This window comes from Halichoerus grypus, chromosome 10, assembly GCF_964656455.1.
Source record: "Halichoerus grypus chromosome 10, mHalGry1.hap1.1, whole genome shotgun sequence".
Classification (NCBI taxonomy): Eukaryota; Metazoa; Chordata; class Mammalia; order Carnivora; family Phocidae; genus Halichoerus; species Halichoerus grypus.
Genome location: NC_135721.1, coordinates 83,062,717 through 83,083,100, shown reverse-complemented (window position 1 = coordinate 83,083,100; position 20,384 = coordinate 83,062,717). Strand labels below are relative to the sequence as shown.

Sequence of the window (20,384 nt, the reverse complement as noted above, 5' to 3'; positions counted from 1 at the left end):
AGGTCCGGAGAGGACACTGAGTTGCTTCTGTCCATTCCAAGCAGGGCAGCATCATGGCTTACAAAACACAGGGTGACTTATTAAAATCCCCCAAACTGGTAAGTTAGAAAAATCCAGAATCCAAAACCATTTACTCAACTATCGTATCAAAGAACTCTACCATTCTGTTTTAAAAGCCTGGATAAGAGAATCTCTCTTCCCCAGGGACCCTCAATAGCTGTACAGGACAAATAGTTCCTTAGAACAGAGCTACACAAAACGTGTCCCCGGAGCGGTGGCAGGAGTGTCACATGGGACCCTGTCAGAAATGCAGATTCCCCAGCCCGCTGAGCTCTCCTGAATCAGAAGCTCTGGGATGGGGCACAGCCCCTGGGATTTAATGAGAGCTCCAGGTGATGCCGATTCACCCACAGTCTAAGATTCTCTGCAGTAAACTGCCTACCTCTGTTGTTCTCCCGTGCTCAAAAGACACCCCATGTTTTGTTAAGAGGACAACAGAGTTAAACAATGCTCAAATAAGCCCTCTGCGGATCCTCCTTCCATTGTAGTGCATTTCTAGATGCCCCTTCTTCCTCTGCACTGCCCTTCCTTCCTTTTCCCAGGCCACTGGGAAGGACATGTGACATGTCCCTTCAGTACATGCTCTACTCCAACCCTGTGCCAGCCTCTTGCCTGGGCTCTGGCCACTGCACAACCAGGACCAGAAGCCCTCCACTGCAGCCCTCCCACTTCTTCCATCTCCGTGCGGCACTTCTCCTTCCTTACCAGGTATCCTGTCCTGAAAGCTGCTGGCTTTGTCATTTTCCTACTCAAGATTTCCAAGTTCTCCAAACGATTTTGATTGCCCACTCCAATTATCAAAAGTCCTGAGCATGCACCCCAGCACCCCATATATATGTATATGCACACTGTAAAGGCTAAGGTAATATATATATATATATATATATATATATATATATATATATTACAGAATTTCTTTTCACTGCCCCCCATGTGAAGGGTTCCATGGGGCACACTCTCCCCCACCCAAATGCCAGCCACACAGGATGCCCTCATCCCCAGCACCCTGGCCCCCACTCCTCCATCACTTGTTGCCAGCAGGCCAGTGCAGTTCTGAACACACTCAACCCTCCCTAGACTTCCTACCCCACTGAATGTCTGGGGGATTCTTTTTTTTTTTTTTTTTTTTAAGATTTTGTTTATTTATTTGACAGAGAGAGACACAGCGAGAGAGGGAACACAAGCAGGGAGAGTAGGAGAGGGAGAAGCAGGCTTCCCGCGGAGCAGGGAGACCGATGCGGGGCTCGATCCCAGGACTCTGGGATCATGACCTGAGCCGAAGGCAGACGTTTAACCGACTGAGCCACCCAGGCGCCCGTCTGGGGGATTCTTACATCATATTTGTGCTTCCCAATTATGAAATAATCAGCACCTTGTCATAGATGGTCTCATCTCTGATAGACAGCAAGGTACCGCTGAGATAAAGCTTGCTTAGGACCGGGTCCCCACGAGCTCAACCGGGCACACTTATTAGGGACAGAGACTGGGTGTCACAGTCACTCTGCACAGCAAAGCCCTGGCATAACCAGAGCATCTGACTTTCTCCCCAAAGGGTGTCCAGTGCTCCCTCCCTTGGCTCCCCCATGCTCGAGGCCCAGGAGGAGTGCCCTCTCCAAACACAGGCCAATCCCAAGGCTCCCCCTGACCATTCTCCTGGGCAGGATGCCCAAAGGACCCATCTGTAGCAGAATGAAAATTACAACAGAAATTCCACACACTGACCTTGAAAAGCCAAGACAGTCTTTAAGGTAAAGGTTTAAAATTCTAAATATTGAGCTATCCTTAACAGGTTTCACTTTTATTCAAGAAAGCTGTAAGAACAAGTTTGAAGGGAAGAACTCTCCCATTGAAAGCCTCAGCCATGCAAGCCTTCCTTTAAGTGAGAACAACCCATGATACACATCGACCACTGAGTTCTAGGCAACCATTTAGACAAATGAGATCTCTGCATTGAAAGATTTTCTCCATATGTTAACTACAAAAGCAAATCACAGAAAAATCCATGGTATAAACCATTTACATTTTAAAAATACCTAAATATATTTTATGAATACATAATGCAGAGGGAACTATCTAGATGATTCATACAGACATACTAAAATGTCAACCAGTAACTGACAGGAAGGTAAAAAGGGTTAGCTGGAAAGGGGAAGAAGAGGGAAAGAGATCTTCCAAATGCTTCCATATTGTTAGAATGTTAAAACTGTGAATTAAAACTAAGCCCCAAAAGACATATATCAATGCCCCTTGCACCTTAGTATCCAAACTGTAACTTACTCTTTTTTTATTGCAGAATATATTTATTTTATTTTTTATATAAATATATATTTTATTATGTTAAATTAATCACCATACATCATTAGTTTTTTTTTATTATGTTATGTTAATCACCATACATTACATCATTAGTTTTTGATGTAGTGTTCCATGATTTGCATATAACACCCAGTGCTCCATTCAGTACCTGCCCTCTTTAATACCCATCACCAGGCTAACCCATCCCCCACCCCCTTCCCTCTAGAACCCTCAGTTTGTTTCTCAGAGTCCATAGTCTCTCATGGTTCGTCTCCCCCTCTGATTTCCCCCCTTTCATTTTTCCCTTCCTGCTATCTTCTTTTTTTTTTTAACATATAACGTATGATTTGTTTCAGAGGTACAGGTCAGTGATTCAATAGTCTTACACAATTCACAGCACTCACCATAGCACATACCCTTCCCAATGTCTATCACCCAGCCACCCCATCCCTCCCACCCCTACCACTCCAGCAACCCTCAGTTTGTTTCCTGAGATTAAGAATTCCTCATATCAGTGAGGTCATATGATACATGTCTTTCTCTGATTGACTTATTTCGCTCATCATAATACCCTCCAGTTCCAACCACGTCGTTGCAAATGGCAAGATTTCATTCCTTTTGATGGCTGCATAATATTCCATTGTATATATATACCACCTCTTCTTTATCCATTCATCTGTCAATGGACATCTTGGCTCTTTTCATAGTTTGGCTATTGTGGACATTGCTGCTATAAACATCAGGGTGCACGTACCCCTTTGGATCCCTACATTTGTATCTTTCGGGTAAATACCCAGTAGTGCAATTGCTGGGTCGTATGGTAGCTCTATTTTCAACTTTTTGAGGAACCTCCATATTGTTTTCCAGAGTGGCTGCACCAGCTTGCATTCCCACCAACAGTGTAGGAGGGTTCCCCTTTCTCCGCATCCCTGCCAACATCTGTCATTTCCTGACTTGTTAATTTTAGCCATTCTGACTGGTGTGAGGTGGTACCTCACTGAGGTTTTGATTTGGATTTCCTGATGTAACTTACTCTTAACCATCATAAAATATCTTGGTTTCCTCTAGGTCCTTCAAGTCAATACTCAGAGGCAACAATCTATCAACAGAAAGCTACCATGATATTTACCATATGTTATTATCACTATGTGTCTATTTCTTGCAGCTGGAATTAAGATGCATTCTGTCCCCAAATATTCACCTGACAAAATCACTTCTGCCTCTTCACATCAGGACACAAATAAATTTGTAAACACATTCCACTCAAACATATTCTCAAGGTTCTAGTGCACAGTTCTATTTTTTTTAAAGATTTTATTTATTTATTTGACAGAGAGAGCACAAGATTTTATTTATTTATTTGACAGAGAGAGCTGCAGAGGATGAGGGAGAAGCAGACTCCCCACTGAGCAGGGAGCCTGATGTGGGGCTCAATCTCAAGACCCTGGAATCATGACCTGAGCCGAAGGCAGATACTTAACTGACTGAGCCACCCAGGTGCCCCATAGTACTACTATTTAATTAAACATTCAAAAACTGCTTAATCTGAACTCCTAGACAGTAATATCAAGTTTAGAGAAACAGGCACAAAAAAAGATAGAAAAATGCCAGACCACCCCAGAAAGCAAACAAGCACTTTGATTCTTCAAATCACATTAGGGACAGATATAAGTGACAAAAAGTGGACTCTCCCTTCTCCCCTCCTGTGGCTTCACAGATACCAATAGATGCCTAGCATGATACAAAGTTGCCACATTTCTTTTGCTTTTTCCCACTTAAAAAGATGTAGGCTCAACCTAAGGAAGTATGGCAATATTTTCTCTCCAACAATAGAAAATGAAATAGACGTCCCTTGAGGCTACGAAATAAAAGCATCTCCTTAGTTTTCTGACAAAAAGAAGAAACAGATTCACTGAAGAAAAAGGAGAGCAAAGGGCGAATCCTTCCCTTCCCAGCCCAGCCGCAGGGCTGCGGGCAGGAGAGATGAAAGCACTGCGTGTACCATCCCTGGTACAGCCCTCGAAGCCTAAATCACAACCACAGACCTCACTTCCTGTGGATTCACTCTGAAACTGACCCAGTGCTCTTCCCTTCTGACCAATCACTTCCCACTTCCGGGTGGAAACAGAAGTCAGGAGAAGGCGTGAATTTCCAGATCCCAGCACAGAGCAGGCCACTCAATACCCTTTTGCTGCCAAGTGGGTGATGAATCTGCTGAAAACTGACAAAGCAACAGCTCTGTACTGCAAGCATTTCCTTTTCAACTAGCTTCCAGTGAACACCACCGATTAAGTCTGATAGTAAATGGGGATGAATCTATTTTTAGAATACTGAAGGCAAAGAACATCAGAAAAAAGAATTTTTTTAAAGTAGGTAAGAAGAAAAGGAAAATTCACACTCCTCACTACAACTTCTAAACGGAGAAAGGAGCTCACGTGACCAAACCCAGAATGTGAAAACATGATGTAATGCATAAAGGTGTAGTAACCTTTTTTAGAAAGTAGAACACTATGATTAAGAACAAGACAGAAAGAGTATGTGTATATATATTGATTAGTGCAAAGCACAAAGGAGAAATATTTTAAAAATGGAATACAACTTTGGGGGTAATTTTACAGCCTGATGTTAAAAGTTGCTTTGTTAATAATATATTTGCTACTGGATCTACTGAGAATGCTAAAGAGAAACTTGATAAACTTCACAAAAAATATACAAAATCTACATGAAAGAAATTATAAAACTTTACTGAGGGTCAAAAAGAAAGACCTCATTTCAAATGAAGAGACATCACTATTTCTGTATGGAAAGACATTTTTAATATGCTAAAATTGTGAGGATTGAGATTTTATCTTTGTACTTCATTCTCTAAGTTTTTCCACATTGAGTACCCTATTTCCCTATTTACAAATTAGTTTTAAATGGGAAGTTTAAAAATCTGAATGATGCTTTTAAGTCGGACTTTTCATTTTGTATTTGAAGAGGTGGAGAGGGAAAGAAGGTGCGGGAGGGACTGAGGAGGGACATCTCAAACCACGGTGCCCACTGGTGTCACCCAGGCGGCAGCCAGGTAGGCCACGCCCCTGGAACCAGTGTGCGGATTTCCCACTGGTGGGGTGGCCATCCGCAGGGTCAGAATCACGTGGAATGGCTGTGTCTGTAGGTCACCCTAACAGGCCTGGAAAATGCCAGCCTTCTGCGCACAGCCCTTCTCAGGGATGGCACAGTCCAGGAGAACATGAGGAAAGGGGCATGTGGGAGAAGCCAGATGAGGGGCGAGTGTGGAGGGGGTGTTGGGGGTTGGTGAGAGTAGGGAGAGGGGAGGGAGGGAGGGAAAGAGATGGAAGTAGTATGGACTAGGTGGGGGAGTGGGGAGGAGAGCAGGAGAGGGGATAAAGGGACAGGTAGAGAGTAAGGTGATCCTTAGAGGAAGGGGTGAGATTGAGGGGGAGAGGGAGAGAGGAAGAGGGAAGTGAGTGGACAGTGGGGGAGTACCAGGGACTAGGTGAGGTGGGTATGTGAGAAGGGGGAGGTAGGAATGTGGAAGGGGGAAGGGTAAGAGTGGGTGTGGCAGGCAGGTGGGGTGGGGGAGGAAGTGTTTGGAGCTTGAGGGGGGGCAGGTGCCTCAGAGGCCTCAAGAAGGTCTCAGGTGCTCAGTGGTGGGGGACCAGGCAGGTGCAGGTACAAGACCCGCTACTCTGGCTCAGAAGGGCTGTGGGCCTTGTAAACTCAGCACCCCAGCCTGGACAGAACACTGCTGCTAGAACAGAGGGACAGGCCTTCCAACCACCCAAGCTGGGGCATCGGGGCTGTGGGGGCTTCAGTGCAGACAAGCTACCCAGCAGCCACCTGGGCCCACCATGCTCATCAACCAGGTCAGAGTCATAAGGAAGAGGGGGGACCCCTACTGCAGGGCCAAATAAGAGGACCAGAAGCCAGTTGACTACCCCCCAACAAGACAAGGGCAATGTCCAGAGATCCTCTAAAATACCTCCTGCCCTTCCACCTTGTAGGCACCCCAACAGGGCTGCTTCGAAGTGCAAATTCTTTCAGGACAAGTGTCACTAAAAGTCTATACTGAAGCTAAGAGATGGGGTAGGTGCAGCCTTGGGGTTCCTTCAGGTCCTTCTATACCACCATGGAGTACCAGACTAAGAGCTGGGGCAGGTCATATGACTGCCCTCTGCCTCAGTTTCCCCATATATAAAATGGGGAGATTATCCTCCCCCGTGCCTCACTGCAAGACAGTAGCATTATCTAAGTAGGTCACTCCTCACACTGCATTTCTGCACCTGCATCAGTGGCAGAAGCGGGAAGGGGGGGCTTTCATTGCTTTGAGGGCCTAGGACAGAAATTTTGTCCTTTAAATAACTAAGAGGAACTGGGAGTTAAGGAGAGCAAGGAATCAGAGTAAAATTCTACAAAAATAAATTAAAAAAAAAAACTAAGAGGAACAACAGAACTAAGATCCTGATTTGCCTACATGCAAGTTTCAAGGAGAACCACCATTTATGGCCCCTTATCATTCACTAGTAACCATTTCCACAAGGACTGTCGTTGGCCCCTGACAGTGTCAGATTAATGTGATTCTTTCACTTGATTCCAACGGAGCCATCCTACCCCTTTAACCTTCTGTTGCCGGTATAACAGACCAGTCTGCTCACATCTTTAAAAATAAATAAATAGGGGGGCGCCTGGGTGGCTCAGTCGTTAAGCGTCTGCCTTCAGCTCAGGTCATGATCCCAGGGTCCTAGGATCGGGCCCCCCATCGGGCTCCCTGCTTGGCAGGAAGCCTGTTTCTCCCTCTCCCACCTCCCCTGCTTGTATTCCCTCTCTCGCTGTGTCTCTGGCAAATAAATAAAATCTTAAAAATAAATAAATAAATAAATAAGAAATAAATAAATAAATAGGGGTGCCTGGGTGGCTCAGCCGGTTAAGCGTCCAACTCTTGGCTCTGGCTCAGGTCATGATCTCAGGGATCGAGCCCCGTGTCAGGCTCCCCACTCAGTGGGGAGTCTACTTGGGATCCTCTCTCTCCCTCTGCCCCTCCTGTGCCCCTTCTCTCTCTCTAAATGAAATAAAATCTTTAAAAACAGATAAATAAATGAAACTCAGATCACTTACATTACATATGTTAACTGAATTCTAACTTAGAAACAGCTTGTTTTCAGAAAGAGTATAAAAATGTTCAGATACTAAGTATAAAATTCCAAGGCCTCACCACCCTAACAAAATTGTTTTCATTTTCCTAGATGCTCAGACTCTTTCTGAGAAAGACTACGATAAGGGGAATTCAAGTGTTTGTTGCTGCTGCTTTAGGGCACTTACTTATTTTGGTTAGAAAAATAGAAAGCTTAACCAAAAACTCAAAGAAACTCATGGATTAACCTGAAATTCACTCCTTGTCCTTCTGAATGAAAGGGAGAGAAAGAACACCCTGGCCACCCCTGGGGAGCACCTGCTTGCCCGCTGTCACTGCCCTTCCTACGTGAGGACAGCCTCCCCACACATCACTTTCTCACACCTATCCCTGGAAACATCTTTTCTCCCAGGTGGCTCACAAGTGAAGCTATCATCTCTTTAAAGAAATTCTGTCAATTCCTCATAGTGTTTTCTAAAAAGTATTAGTACCTGCAAGGTATAAGAGAACACAGTATCTCCTTGTTGCAAGTGCATAAAAATGAAACAGCAGGGTTAGATAGATGACTGTCCCCAAGCCACAGAATGAGTCGAATGAGGGCAAGTGAAACTGCCCTTCTCCAAAAAGGGCCAACCCGGAATCATTCTTCTCACACGTAGCCTGCAGGAGCTCCTAAGACCCAAACATTTGTAGAACATAAAGCAAGGAAAAAAGGGGGGGTGGGGAGTAGGCATTAACGTGGATTCAACACATATGGAGAATCTGGCAACCGGGCCTGCCTGTTAAACATCTACTCAGGAAAGCTCTTCGACATCACAACAACCAGGCTCTTGATATCCCGGCCTACATAGCAGCACCACACACCAGGCCTAAAACCTGCCCACGCATCTACACGAGGTAGCAGGATACCGGCGGGAGAGTGCAATATCCAGGCTAGACGGGCTGACCCCAAATGCAAAGCTGATTCTATTTGGCCCTGCCCTAATGCTTGCATATTTTGAAATATGTTCACTGCAATCTCTAACTTCTCATGCTGCATGAATTTTGATCGAATGTTTGTCTACTCAGCTCACTGAATGAAGTTTATGTGGAGGCAGACTTCAAATGCTGCCGTTAAGGACCAGAAGGACCTGCTCCTTGCACTGTCACCTCCATGTACATGGTCATGCTGGCACCTACACCTTCAACCCTACTGTCCAAATCCTATTCATCCTCTGAAGTACCAACCCCTGGGCCTTGAGGGCATGCCCATTCCTTCCCAGTCCCTAGTCTCATTTCTCTCGTCAAACACCTTAGCCAGTGTCTTAAGAACTGTGTGTGTGTGGGGAGGGGGGGGGGGGGCGGACAGGAAAGCTGTTGAAAATAAAGACTCCCAGGTCCTAAAATCTGTTTCTACCCTCAGAACACCTCTAACACTGAATGTGTGGCTTTTTCCCACACTAACAACCAATTCTCCAACTCTCTGGACACTCACTATGTGGGTATCCAACAATTCAATTCAATTCTCACGCCTCACACTAACAACCTAGAGTTAGGACAGACCCATGTTAAGGGCTCAGTCCCACAAGGCTGCCCCCACTTCAGACACCAATCACAAGTCCCTATACTTCTGATGAAGTGGCTATAAATTGGGGGTTTTCATGACCCCCCCCATCCTTGGGTTTGGTAACTTGCTAGAATGGCTCCAAGAACTCGGGCAAACAGTTTACTTACACGTACTGGTTCATTATAAAGGATACAACTCAGAAACAGACAAGTGGAAGAGATGCACAGGGCAAGGTATGGGGAGGGGACTGGACCGTCCATGCCCTCTCTGGCGTACCACCCTCCCAGTCCCCCGTTGCGTTCCACAACTGGGGAGCTCTACAAATCCCACTGTCCAAGTTTCTGTAGAGCTCAATCTCCAGCACCCCTTCCTGGAGGTTCGTGGGTGGGATCCTTCTCGTGACCGGCCCCATCCTGGCTACCCAGGAGCCCACCCTAAATCACTTCATTGGCATCAACTCAGGTGTGATCAAAGAGGGGTTCTCATGAGCAAAAAAAGACACTCCTATCACTCAGGAAATCCCAGGAGTTTTAGCAGCTTTGTGCCCACAGGGGACAAAGACCAAATATATTTTTCTCCACACCACACCAGGCATGAGAAAATAATTGCCATTTACTTCACAGAGAACAGTTAACACATATATAAAGGGTTCTTAAAAGTCCCTGGAAAAGAGGGGAGCCTGGCTGGCTCAGTGGGAGGAGGATGTGACTCTTGATCTCGGGGTCGTGAGTTCAAGCCCCATGTTGGGTGTGGAGCCTACTTAAAAAAAAAAAAAATGAATGGGGAAAAAAAGAACCAACAACTCAATAGAAAAATGAGCAAACCCATAAACGGTTCTCAGAGGAAGATATATTAATAGCCCTTAAACATTTCAAAAGATGCTTCATGACACTCACAATAAGAGAAAAGCAAATTAAAACAAGGAGATGCCATTTTTCAGACTGGTGAAAATGCAAACGTTTGCCAACAGCCCCTGCTGGGGAGGCCGAGAGAACCAGCGGCCCCGGTGGGAGCGTGTGCACGGGTTTCTTCGCTGCAGCAGCCTTTGTGACAGCAACATCTCTGAAATCACTGAAACGCCTTCCGCAGGAGACAGGTGCGTGCACACGGGAGTGTAACACAGCTGTACAACAGCGAGGGCGCATCTGCATGCGTCCGGCAGAGCGCTCGCTCTCCGCCAAAGGGAGGCAAAGAGTCTGCACAGGATGCTACCTGCTGGGTCAACACCCAGAGTAAGGGCAGCATCCACACAGACTAATGTTAATATCTGCAGAAAGACAGATAAAACACACTGAAAGGGTGCAGAAGGCTCGAGATTTCCCCAAGAGGCAGCTAATTTTTAGGTACTTTGACTTTTGAACCACATATATGGTTTAAATACTTTATCAGAAAGAAGAAAACTGAATACAAACCAAGAAATGAACTTTGACTTGTATCGGGTATTAAACAAAATTATCACAAGTAGCTTTTGAACATAATACTCTAACTGAACATCCTCAGTGGGACATATTGTGAGGACAGAAAGAACTACAGAGAAATCCTGAATTTGGTTAAGTTTGTTGTCAGTACGGTATTGACGTAGTAATTTTGAAACTGTTCTGTCTGTATGTTAGTAGAGCCAATGACTTTTTACTGATGTCAGAAATGAGATTTTCACAGTGGGGAAAAAGGACACAGCAATATGGAATACGGGAAGGTAAGGAAGAAACCTGTTAAGATTTAAATTGGGCATATTGGCATAAACTCATGATTGGAAAAAGTGTGTACGTTTCCTGGCTCTGTCCCCTGAAAGAGATGGGAGCAAGGACACTTCGATGGCAATGCACACAACCAGGGCCCAGGCCCTGATTCCTTAACAATGTTCCCCAGTGAAAATAAGCAGGACTCCTTCAAGAAATAGCTAATTCCAAGACTGGGGCAGAGAAAAAACAAGATAAGCCTGGAACATCTGGAGATCAAGGAAGTGCTCAAAGACTCAAAGAATCTATGAGTCCACAAAGATTTTTTTTAAAGGGGGCAGGGGTGAACTGATTGGTGGCCCCCTCCCCCAAAATATGTCCATATCCTAATCCCTAGAACCTTGAATGTGATCTTACTTGGTATGATATAAGTAAGGATCTTGAGACCAAAGATCACTCTAGATTATCCAGTTGGGCCCTAAATCCAGTGCCAAGTGTCCTCATACGGGGCACAGAAGAGATGTGACAGACAGGAGACAATGTGACCACCCACAGAGGCAGATGGCGGGATGCATCCACAGGCCAAAACATCTGGAGCCTTGAAGGAGCCTTCAGAGGGAGAGCGGCCTTGCAAGCACATTGATTTCAGACTGCTGGCCTCCAAACTGTGAGATAATAAACTTCTCCTATATGAAAGCCACCTAGTTTGTCGCAATTTCTTACAGCAGGCACAGGAAACTACCATAGAGAGTGAGAAATGAACGAGGGAGGCAAGTTCTTTCCAGAACAACACAAGTTTATAAACACAGAAGGGCTTACAGAATCAGAAAATCACCATTTTGGATTTCCCAAAGTAAAAACTGATCCAGGCAAGGACCACCAATGGCCGCTAAATGCATGGGCCAGACAAGAAGATACTCAGGGTTTCCAAGAATCACCCCGGGGACTGTGTACAGGGAAAAGGCACCTTTAAAATGAAGTGCGGTGATGGCCAGCCCTTCCAGGCATCCAACATATGATGAAGGGTGCAACCACCCTGACGGAATGCAAATCAACAAGCACTATTATAAAAAATGTCCAGCCAAATTTAATTGTAAGGAAACAATCAGATAAATCCAGAATTCAAGACGTTTAACAGGACAACTGGCCTGCGCTTTTTTAAAAGGTAAGTGTTATGAAAAATCAAAAAAAGTTAGAGATCTAACAGCCAAATAAATGCAGCATATAAACCCTGACTAATCCTAGAGTTAAAACAAAACAAAACAAAACAAAAACCCAGAAAAGGGTATCAAAGACGTGGATGGTACAGCTGGGGGAATTCAAACACGGACTGTATGTTAGACAATGTTATTTATGTTAATTTTCAGGGTATGAGATTATATAGAAGATGCTTTTAGTCTTAGAAGATCTACGTTAAAGTATTTAAAGGTAAAATAATATTATGTCTGCAACTTTCAAATATTTCAACCAAAAAAATGTATACATTAAAACAGAGAGAAAGAACAAATGTGGAAAAAAAGAACAGCTGGTAAATATGGGCAGAGGAGGATTTGGGTGTTTGTCGATTATTCTTTCAACAGAAAGAATAGAAAATAGGTGTGGAAATTCTCAAAATAATGAGCGCCCAACACAATTTCAAGGTGCCCCTCCCCAACCCCCAAGGAGGGGTGGGAGGAAGATTCCCAGGCCCCTGCCTGGTGGGGATCAGGAGGATCCTGAGAACCTGCATTTAACAAGCGCGAGCTGATCGTCACACTCAGGTGAATCTGGAACCAGCACCTGGACTGTTTGCTTGTTTTTCCCCTACCTCTTCTCCCTGGAGCCTGCTGGCATCACGACGCCAACTCCCTGTGTCTCCCTGGCAGCAGGCCAGTGGATGTTTACTGAGGAATTCACGAGGACAGTCCCTTAGCCACGTGGGGCTGGTCAGCTTAAGGGCAAAAGTATTCTAAGGGAAGCCCAACTCAGACAAGGTTGACGTCTGTTCCCATAAATGCAAGCAACATGTTTCTATATGGTTTTCAGGATTTCATTCAGTAGCTTTCCTCCTCAGTGGAATAAGAGCAACAGGATAGAAAGGTACCACAAATGCAGTGTCACTACCGCAAGATCCACAATACACCAAAAATTAAGTGAATATTACTGGACATCACAACTCTAGATTTCAAGAGCTGAAGGTAAAAATAATGGCTCCTAAACTCACAACATCAGCAGGTAGACTTCTTTTTCATTCTTGCTTAAGGTCTGAGCCTAGGTAGATGGGTAAAGGGTAACAGAACGAGGCTAGCAGAGGCAGGCAGTGGGGAAGGCCGGGCCACACCCCGGGGGGGGTCAGGAATGGTCATGCCTGGTGCATCTGGAAATGGGGTGACAAAGCCACTGAGACAGAGGGTCTGACTTTCAAATTTGTCTAAACAACAGGACGAGTGGCAACTCCACTCCCCGGCCTGGCAAAAGATGGGCGGGCAGTCCCATCTCTGGGGAGGGGGTCTCGGACTGGGGAGCCAGGTCCACCTGGAACGATGATCAAAGTACTGCTCAGACAGGAAGCCCTGTACCCACTGGGCCCCCAGATGCAGGCAGCCGAGGCTCCCCGTCCGGCAGAAGCCTGGCAGAGCCTTGTCACCAGAGCTCAGAGACCAGAGGACAGACCTATGGTACTCTTCCCAAACAGGAGCAGAAAACCTAGGGCCACCAGAATGCCAAGGAAAGCCTTGCACAAGAAAAGTGGGAAGGGACCTGGAGGGAAGAGACTCTTCAGTGAGAAAGAGCAAACAAAATTTCCAAGAAGAGAATACAACCATGAAATGAAGACCACATTTTAGTTTTGTTTTTTAATCCAGAGAAAAAAAGAACTCTTATAAATGGAAAAACGATAGCAAAACTAAAAATTTTTAAAAATCACTAGAAGCGTTAAATACAAAGCGGAAGTTTCCAAAAAGTAGAGCAAAACTTTTAAAATAGGGGGAAAATAGTAAATAAAAGGACTAGAATAGGCAATACTACATCAGCATAATAATATTCCAGAGAGAGAAAACACAGAACAAAGGAAAGGAAACAACCAAAGAATAATTTAAGAAAATCCCCAGAACTGAAACGGAAGATTTTCTGGATTACCAGGGGGCTCTGCAGTACCCAGCACACAGGGCACAGAGGCATGCAAGGTGGGCCTCGTGCACCTCAGACCACAGGGGACAGGTGGGTCAGGGCAGGCTCTGCTGAGCTGCAGCAACGAGCAGACCCAGACCCTAGGACGCTTAAAAACAAAGATGCAGGGGCACCTGGGTGGCTCAGCGGTTAAGCGTCTGCCTTCGGCTCAGGTCACGATCCCAGGGTCCTGGAATTGAGCCCCGCATCGGGCCCCCTGCTCAGCCAGGAGCCTGCTTCTCCCTCTCCTGCTCCCCCTGCTTGTATTCCCTCTCTAGCTGTCTCTCTCTCTGTGTCAAATAAATAAAATCTTTAAAAAAAAACAAAACAAAAAAAAAACAAAGATGCATTCTTCAAGTTTATGTCACTCTAAGGGAGTGGGGGGCTGTGCACTGAGCACCATCACCTTGAATGATGCCGGTTATCAAACCAGAGGGGAGGAAACGTTCATGACTACTCACTGGGCCCCGAAGTGAAGCAGGGTCCCCGCCTCCACTCCTGGGCACGGTGACTGCAGGAGGCCGCCCAGGTCTGGGAGTAAGGAAAAGGCCAGGGGACAGAAAGCTGGAAATAGGTGGTCAACGATGACTATCATGGGCCAAAAGAAGATCCTGCAATCTTCCAGAAGGAAAACACAAGTCCCATGGAAAGTGACGGACCTGAAACAACTTGTCAACACTAGAAACCAGAAAGTAAAGGAACAATTCCTGAAAAGTTCTGAAGGAATCTTTTTCTAGAATTCAACATTATCAATCTATCAAGTAAAGGTGAAGAAAGACACTTAGATGGTCTCAAGATTCTCCTTCAATGCACGTCCAAGTGAAAGAAGTGTGAAATAAGCAAGGGGAAGTCAGGGGACAGGGCATCTGTGATGGGCAGTGCAGGTTTGAAGGCTCTGGGGGCCCTTCTTCAGGAAGGCACCCCGTCAAGAGGTCCTGCTGCTCCTGAACATCTTGGGGAAAGACGCAAACAATTGACAAAGCATTTGGAGTTGAATCAGAAATAGTACATAGAAAATTAAAAAAAAAAAAAGAAAGAAAAGAAAAGTCAATGATTAGCTCCAGGGAAAACAAAAAGTCACACACAGCATTCCTCACTAGCAATCAGAACAGCATTTAGTCATACACATGTATTCTAAATGTTTATCTCAAAATTACACCACATCTACACTGGCGATGGTGAACATGGTGGGGGGGGGGGTGGGCAGGTTAAGAGAATAAACAATCATCTTCCAAAGAATAAAGTCACTAGGTAATACCTACAAATGACAAATCAGCAAGCATATCATTCTATGGCACAAAGACAAATATCAAAATCAGCGAACAGAAGTTAAGTGCTTGCCTCTGGGTGGGGGAAAATAGAGGAAGGGACTCTGTTTTGCCTAACAAACCCTGCAGAGGCTATTGACTTTTCAAACTATTTGCATGTTAAAAAACACGACAGGTAATTCCAGCTGAGCCTCTGCCTGGGGAGCCTCTGCCTAGTAAGTAGGCATTATTTTCAATCAGACCTCGGAGTTCTTCCAAAGAGCCAAGAGCTACCAGGGCTGAAACACTTAAGAGACAATCCCTGTCCTCAAGGATTGGGAATTTTATTGAGAAGAAAACACAGGCGTGTGCAGTGCAAGGTGGCACGGGCTCACTCCCCTAAGCATGGTCCAGAATGTTCACTGAGAGTAGGAAGGGAGACTCTGGCCCAAGTAGGCAAAAAAAAAAAAACCTGTTGAGAAAGATCCAAGTGGAAGGAGAAAGACTAGCAGAACTTGAGAGAGAAACAGGCAGTGCACTTCCAGAACGGGGACTGAGGGTGTGTGTTAAGTGGGAGTGTGGACAGTTTTTTCAAAGAGATTTCACTCCTAACAGGAAGGGCAAGATTGTCAATGGGTTCCCTGTTGACTTATATTTTCAGTGTCCTTGGACACTACCAATCAGGAGCCCGGTAACGTTCCCCCTGCACCCCACCACCACCCCTCCGCACTGTCTCAGGCATACCATCCCTGCTCATTAGCAACACTGATCCACCCTATTCTTGAGCCCCTCAAAACTAAAATCACAGATTTTATAAGCTGGCCCAAGGCCTCTCCCAAGCTGGCCCACTCTGGCCCCTGTCTGCTGACCAGCCTCATCACTGTACCTTGTTTTTACGCTCCAAGAACACCACCCTTCTTTGCATTCCTATAGCACTCCCTGTTCTTGGCTGCCACAGGACCTCTGCACATGCTGTTCCTTCTGGAACACATTCCCTCCTAGGCCTCCTGATTCTACACATCCTTCAATTCTTAGCTCGAGCCTCAACTCCTCATGGAAACAAATGTCCCTGATTCCTCTAATTCAGGAGTCCCTGTCATAAGCTCTCATGCATTCCTCTCCTTCATACCAGTTTGTAAATTAACCCTCATTGGGATGATTATCTAATTCTTGGCCACTTTACCTTCTAGACCAGTGGTCCCCAGGCCACAGCAACAGCTTCCCAGGGGAAGCTATGAGAAATGCACATCCCAGACCTACTCAATCAACAACTTGAGGTGGGAGGCAAAAATCTGTGTTTTGAAAACCCTCGAGGCGATTCTGATGCACACTCCAGTTTGAGAACTACTGCTCTAAGCGCCAAGATGGCACTTCCCGGTGTCCCCTGGCACCAAGCACGGTCACAGACAACGGTAAGGACTTGGCAAGATTTCCCAGTGGAATGGATGGTGAACAACTTCCCATGGCTCCCTAGATCCCCTTTTATTAATTCTAAACACCTCTGTCTAACTTTAGAAGCCCTATAATCAACACTGAGCCTGATGCAGACCTGGGTTCTACCCCCACATCCCTGGCCTTTTTTGGGTTCAAAACTTGGCTCTCTATCGTTTGTCATCTGTGTAATCATCCATAAATGTTACTAATTTCTCTTGGTCTTAATTTCCTCACCTCTAAAACGGGAATAACCATAGTATTTCCTAAGATTGTTGAGATAATTAAATAAGCCAATGAGACTCATGCCTGCACATACATGTAAACACTCAGCAAATTTAGGTATTATTATTTCATAACAATAATTATGCAATTTTAAGTGATCTTTCCCCTGGTCAGCTTTCTTACTCAAGATTGACCACAACACTTAAGGGTAGCTTTCTCCCTTTCAAACTACTCACATCTAACTCCCATCCCCCGCTTGAAACTGTCTAGGATCTAAGAGCCCTGCTGGAGCTTTCTCTGCTCCACCTCCTGGAAGAGCAGGGCTATGCTGGACAGCCTGGGTCTGAATAACACATGTCCTCCTAGAGCTCAATTGAAGTCACTTTCTCAAGTCCCCTGTCACCTCTGGAATCAGATCTTGGTAACTAAACCGGTTAGCAGGTTGTTTCATTTAAGAGTGTATCTGTCTGGTGGCTAGGATTCAAACGGAGCTCACACTGGGAGCTATTTCTAGTCCAACTGTGGTAGTTGGTAAACTATTAATAGCAACAATTAAAATATACTCCCATCGAGTAGATCTTTAAAAAAAAAAAAAAAGCAAGCAAGCAAAGGACAGTTTCCGCCTCTAAGAAGACAAGGGTCTACCACCTGCCTGCGAACTGCCCCTCCTGCCCTATCTCAGGCAGAGGCTGGGAGTCATGACTGAGACGAGAACCGTACACACCGTACACAGCAAAGCGCCGCCCTGGGTCTCCCTGCGCTGCGCCTCCCCACGGGGCCGACCCGCCGCGCCCCGGGGACCCCGCGCACCCGGACATCTGGGCGCGGCCACCGGCCGGCGGGGGCCAGCAACACTTGGCTCCCCAGTAGTTAAATGCTGAGTAATTTTCCTGCGGAGCAAACAGTCGAAGCGAGGGCTCTGCCAACAGCAACAGTATTTTTATCCTACTTAACCAACACGGCGGCACGGCCGCGGCTGTTCCCAGGGTGTCCTCGCGCGGCACGCTCGGGAATCGCCGGCTGGACCCTCACCGGCTGCCGGGGCGACGTGGACAGCAGTCCCACGCGTCGGGGAGGGGGGGACGGAGGCAGCGGGCTGGGGCCGCGCGCGCGAGGTCGGCGGAGGCCGGAGGCGTCTCGCCGCGCGGGGGCCCGGCTGTCCCAGAGCCCCGGGGCAAGAACCCCTCCGCCCGGCCGCCCGGTCTCCGCGCCGGGGCCTAAGCGCTGGAGGGTCTGCGCCCAAGTTGGCCAGCCGCCCTGCCACAAGAGCGGAAAGGGGGAGACCGGTCCGCAACCCCCGAAAAGGGGTGAAAGCAGGGAGCGCAGGTCCCGCCCGGTGCGGGACGGGAGACCGGACAACAGGGCCGCTCCGGGGCCGCACGCAGCCCGCCGGCACCCGGCCCCGCCACCGCGGCGCCCGGGAATGAATGGGGCTCCCTGCCGGCCCCGGCGCGAACTCACAGGCTACGTAGGCGAGCAGCGCGATGCCCAGCAGCAGCTTCATCCTCCTACGGTTGACGGCAGACACGAGGCGCAGGAGCGCCTTGCTCACCATCCCCAGGAGCCGCGCGGGTCCAGGGCCCTGCCGCGCGGGGGCCGCCTGCTGCACAATGCGCGGCGGCTGGGACGGCGGCGGCAGCAGCGGCGGCGGCGGCGGCAGCGGCGGCGGCGGCGGCGGCAGCGGCGGCGGCGGCCCCGGAGAGCCCCGCCCCCTGCCCCCGGCCCGCGCGGTCCCGCCCCCGCGCGCCGGGTTTCCTGCTGGTGGCACCACCGCGCACGCGCGACTCCGCCTCCGCCCCGCCTCCTCCCTCGCCCTCCCAACGCCCCGCCCCTCCGCCCCCTCTCCCCGCAGGCGCAATTGCGGCTGCTAACTCAGTTTTCGAAGAATGTGGCGGCGAGCCGGGGGCGGGGCGGGGCGGGGCGGGGCGCGGCGCATGCGCGAGCCGGCATGTTTTCCCCGGAGGTGCAGCTGGGATTCTGTACCTAAGAGGTGCGTTCCCTACCCGAGGGCGGGATCGCGGTCGCTGGGTTTCCGAAGCCGGCCCAGCGGGTGGCAAGCGGTGGGCAGTCATATGTGGCGATGAAAAGAAATATTTATGCTAAATTTAGCCATGTCTTTGAAGTCCTTAGAACGCCTCTTTCAGAAAGTTGACTAGTTCTGTGGGCTGTCTTCAGTAACAATAGCGGCAGCGAAAATTATTAATCCTCTAAACAGTGCTAAAGTCAAACCGATGCGTTGCTTTTTTCACTGCTATGATGGACTGGGATGTCTTTCTTCTAAAAATAGTTTGTTATTATTATGAAAACGTAATGCTGGTGGTATAAGGACAAACCAGGAAAAGGAAGGAATGAAACCGCGCTTTGTCTCTGCCTCTAGAAAAACACTGAACATGTCAGCACATGTGTTTCATTCCAAGCTTTTTGTTGAGTGTATATATAGTCAAGTAGTTAGGGAGGTGAACTGCGGTGGTGTACAGATTACGTGTGTGGTGGCTGAATGTATTTATTCCATAAGCATTTATTGAATGCCAGCTACAAACAAGGAGGTGTGTAATAGGGTACACAGATACCCGAGGCTCGTCATCGGAGCCGCAGACAGCTGGCCCCGGCAGAGAAGAAAAGATGGTACGCACAGACCTGTGATGCCAAGTCAGATGAGACCCAGAAAATGTTGGGGAGCTACTGGCTAGAAGTGCTGATACTCAGCCACAGGGAGAAATCAGAGGAGCCAGCAGCGTCCTTGGAATGCCAGGCCATTTTGCCAAAATCAAATACTTTGTGTTAGCTTTATTAGAAATCTCCAAGAATAATAAACAACTAGCAATAAATCAAAGCAGTCATATGTTACAGCCTTGAAACTACACAGAGCAAATGCTGTGATTGTGTGATTCAAATACAACCTTCCCCCCATCCCTGGGCTCCCCCAGTAACTTGCTGAGAATCACTGAATGGGAGGAAACATGCTGAGCAGTTTTGCCATGGGAAGAGCCATCCTGCTGTCATGCTGCCCACAAATTGAGTGGACTACTTTCAAGAAGCCCAGATCCCAGTCTGAAGTATCAAAGGAAGCTGCTGGGTGACACTTCCTTTACTTCCTTTGGAGGCAGAGAGAGCCCTACCGTGGGAGCCAGAAGCCTAGGTTCCCACAGTGGCAGGGTTTCTAGAGCCCACCTGTGAGCCTGGAACAAATCACTTTTTGCCTGTGAATCTTAGTTTACCTGTCATTAACATTCTGGGTTTGGGTTCCATCTATGACTTTGCACTGAAGCGCCTAGAGCAGGCAGGGCTCTGGGCTCCTCTGATTTTAGGATACTGTGATTTTTAGATTAAAGGTGAGGAGCAGAGATGTGAGAAAAGATTTTGTTGACACTCGCCCTACTGGGAAAATCAGATTGGAGCTGTGAGTAGATTTCAAGCATATTTGGTTAGTAGGCAGGGTTTAGTTGATAGGTATCCACCAATTCAAACAGGGCCGCATTGTGAAATACACGCTATTTCTCTACAAAACTGAATCACATTCCTAGTTGAGCATTTTCTCTGCCACTGTATACCATTGCCACATTCTCCTGCCCCACCGGAGTAAGTATTTGGAAATGTCATCAGCTGCTGCAGGTAAA

At 47.3% G+C, this 20,384-nt stretch overlaps 1 protein-coding gene across 2 annotated transcripts in view; it reads right to left on the bottom strand.

Moving 5' to 3' along the window:
- Positions 1-18,447, bottom strand: part of UXS1 (UDP-glucuronate decarboxylase 1) — a 98,364-nt gene extending 79,917 nt beyond the window's left edge. For both annotated transcript variants that reach the window (XM_078056709.1, XM_078056710.1), the window contains exon 1: positions 18,229-18,447. In XM_078056709.1, coding sequence (XP_077912835.1) covers positions 18,229-18,322 — 94 coding nt within the window. In that variant the 5' untranslated portion in view covers positions 18,323-18,447. The remainder of the gene's footprint in view (positions 1-18,228) is intronic.
- Positions 18,448-20,384: the final 1,937 nt, after the last annotated feature.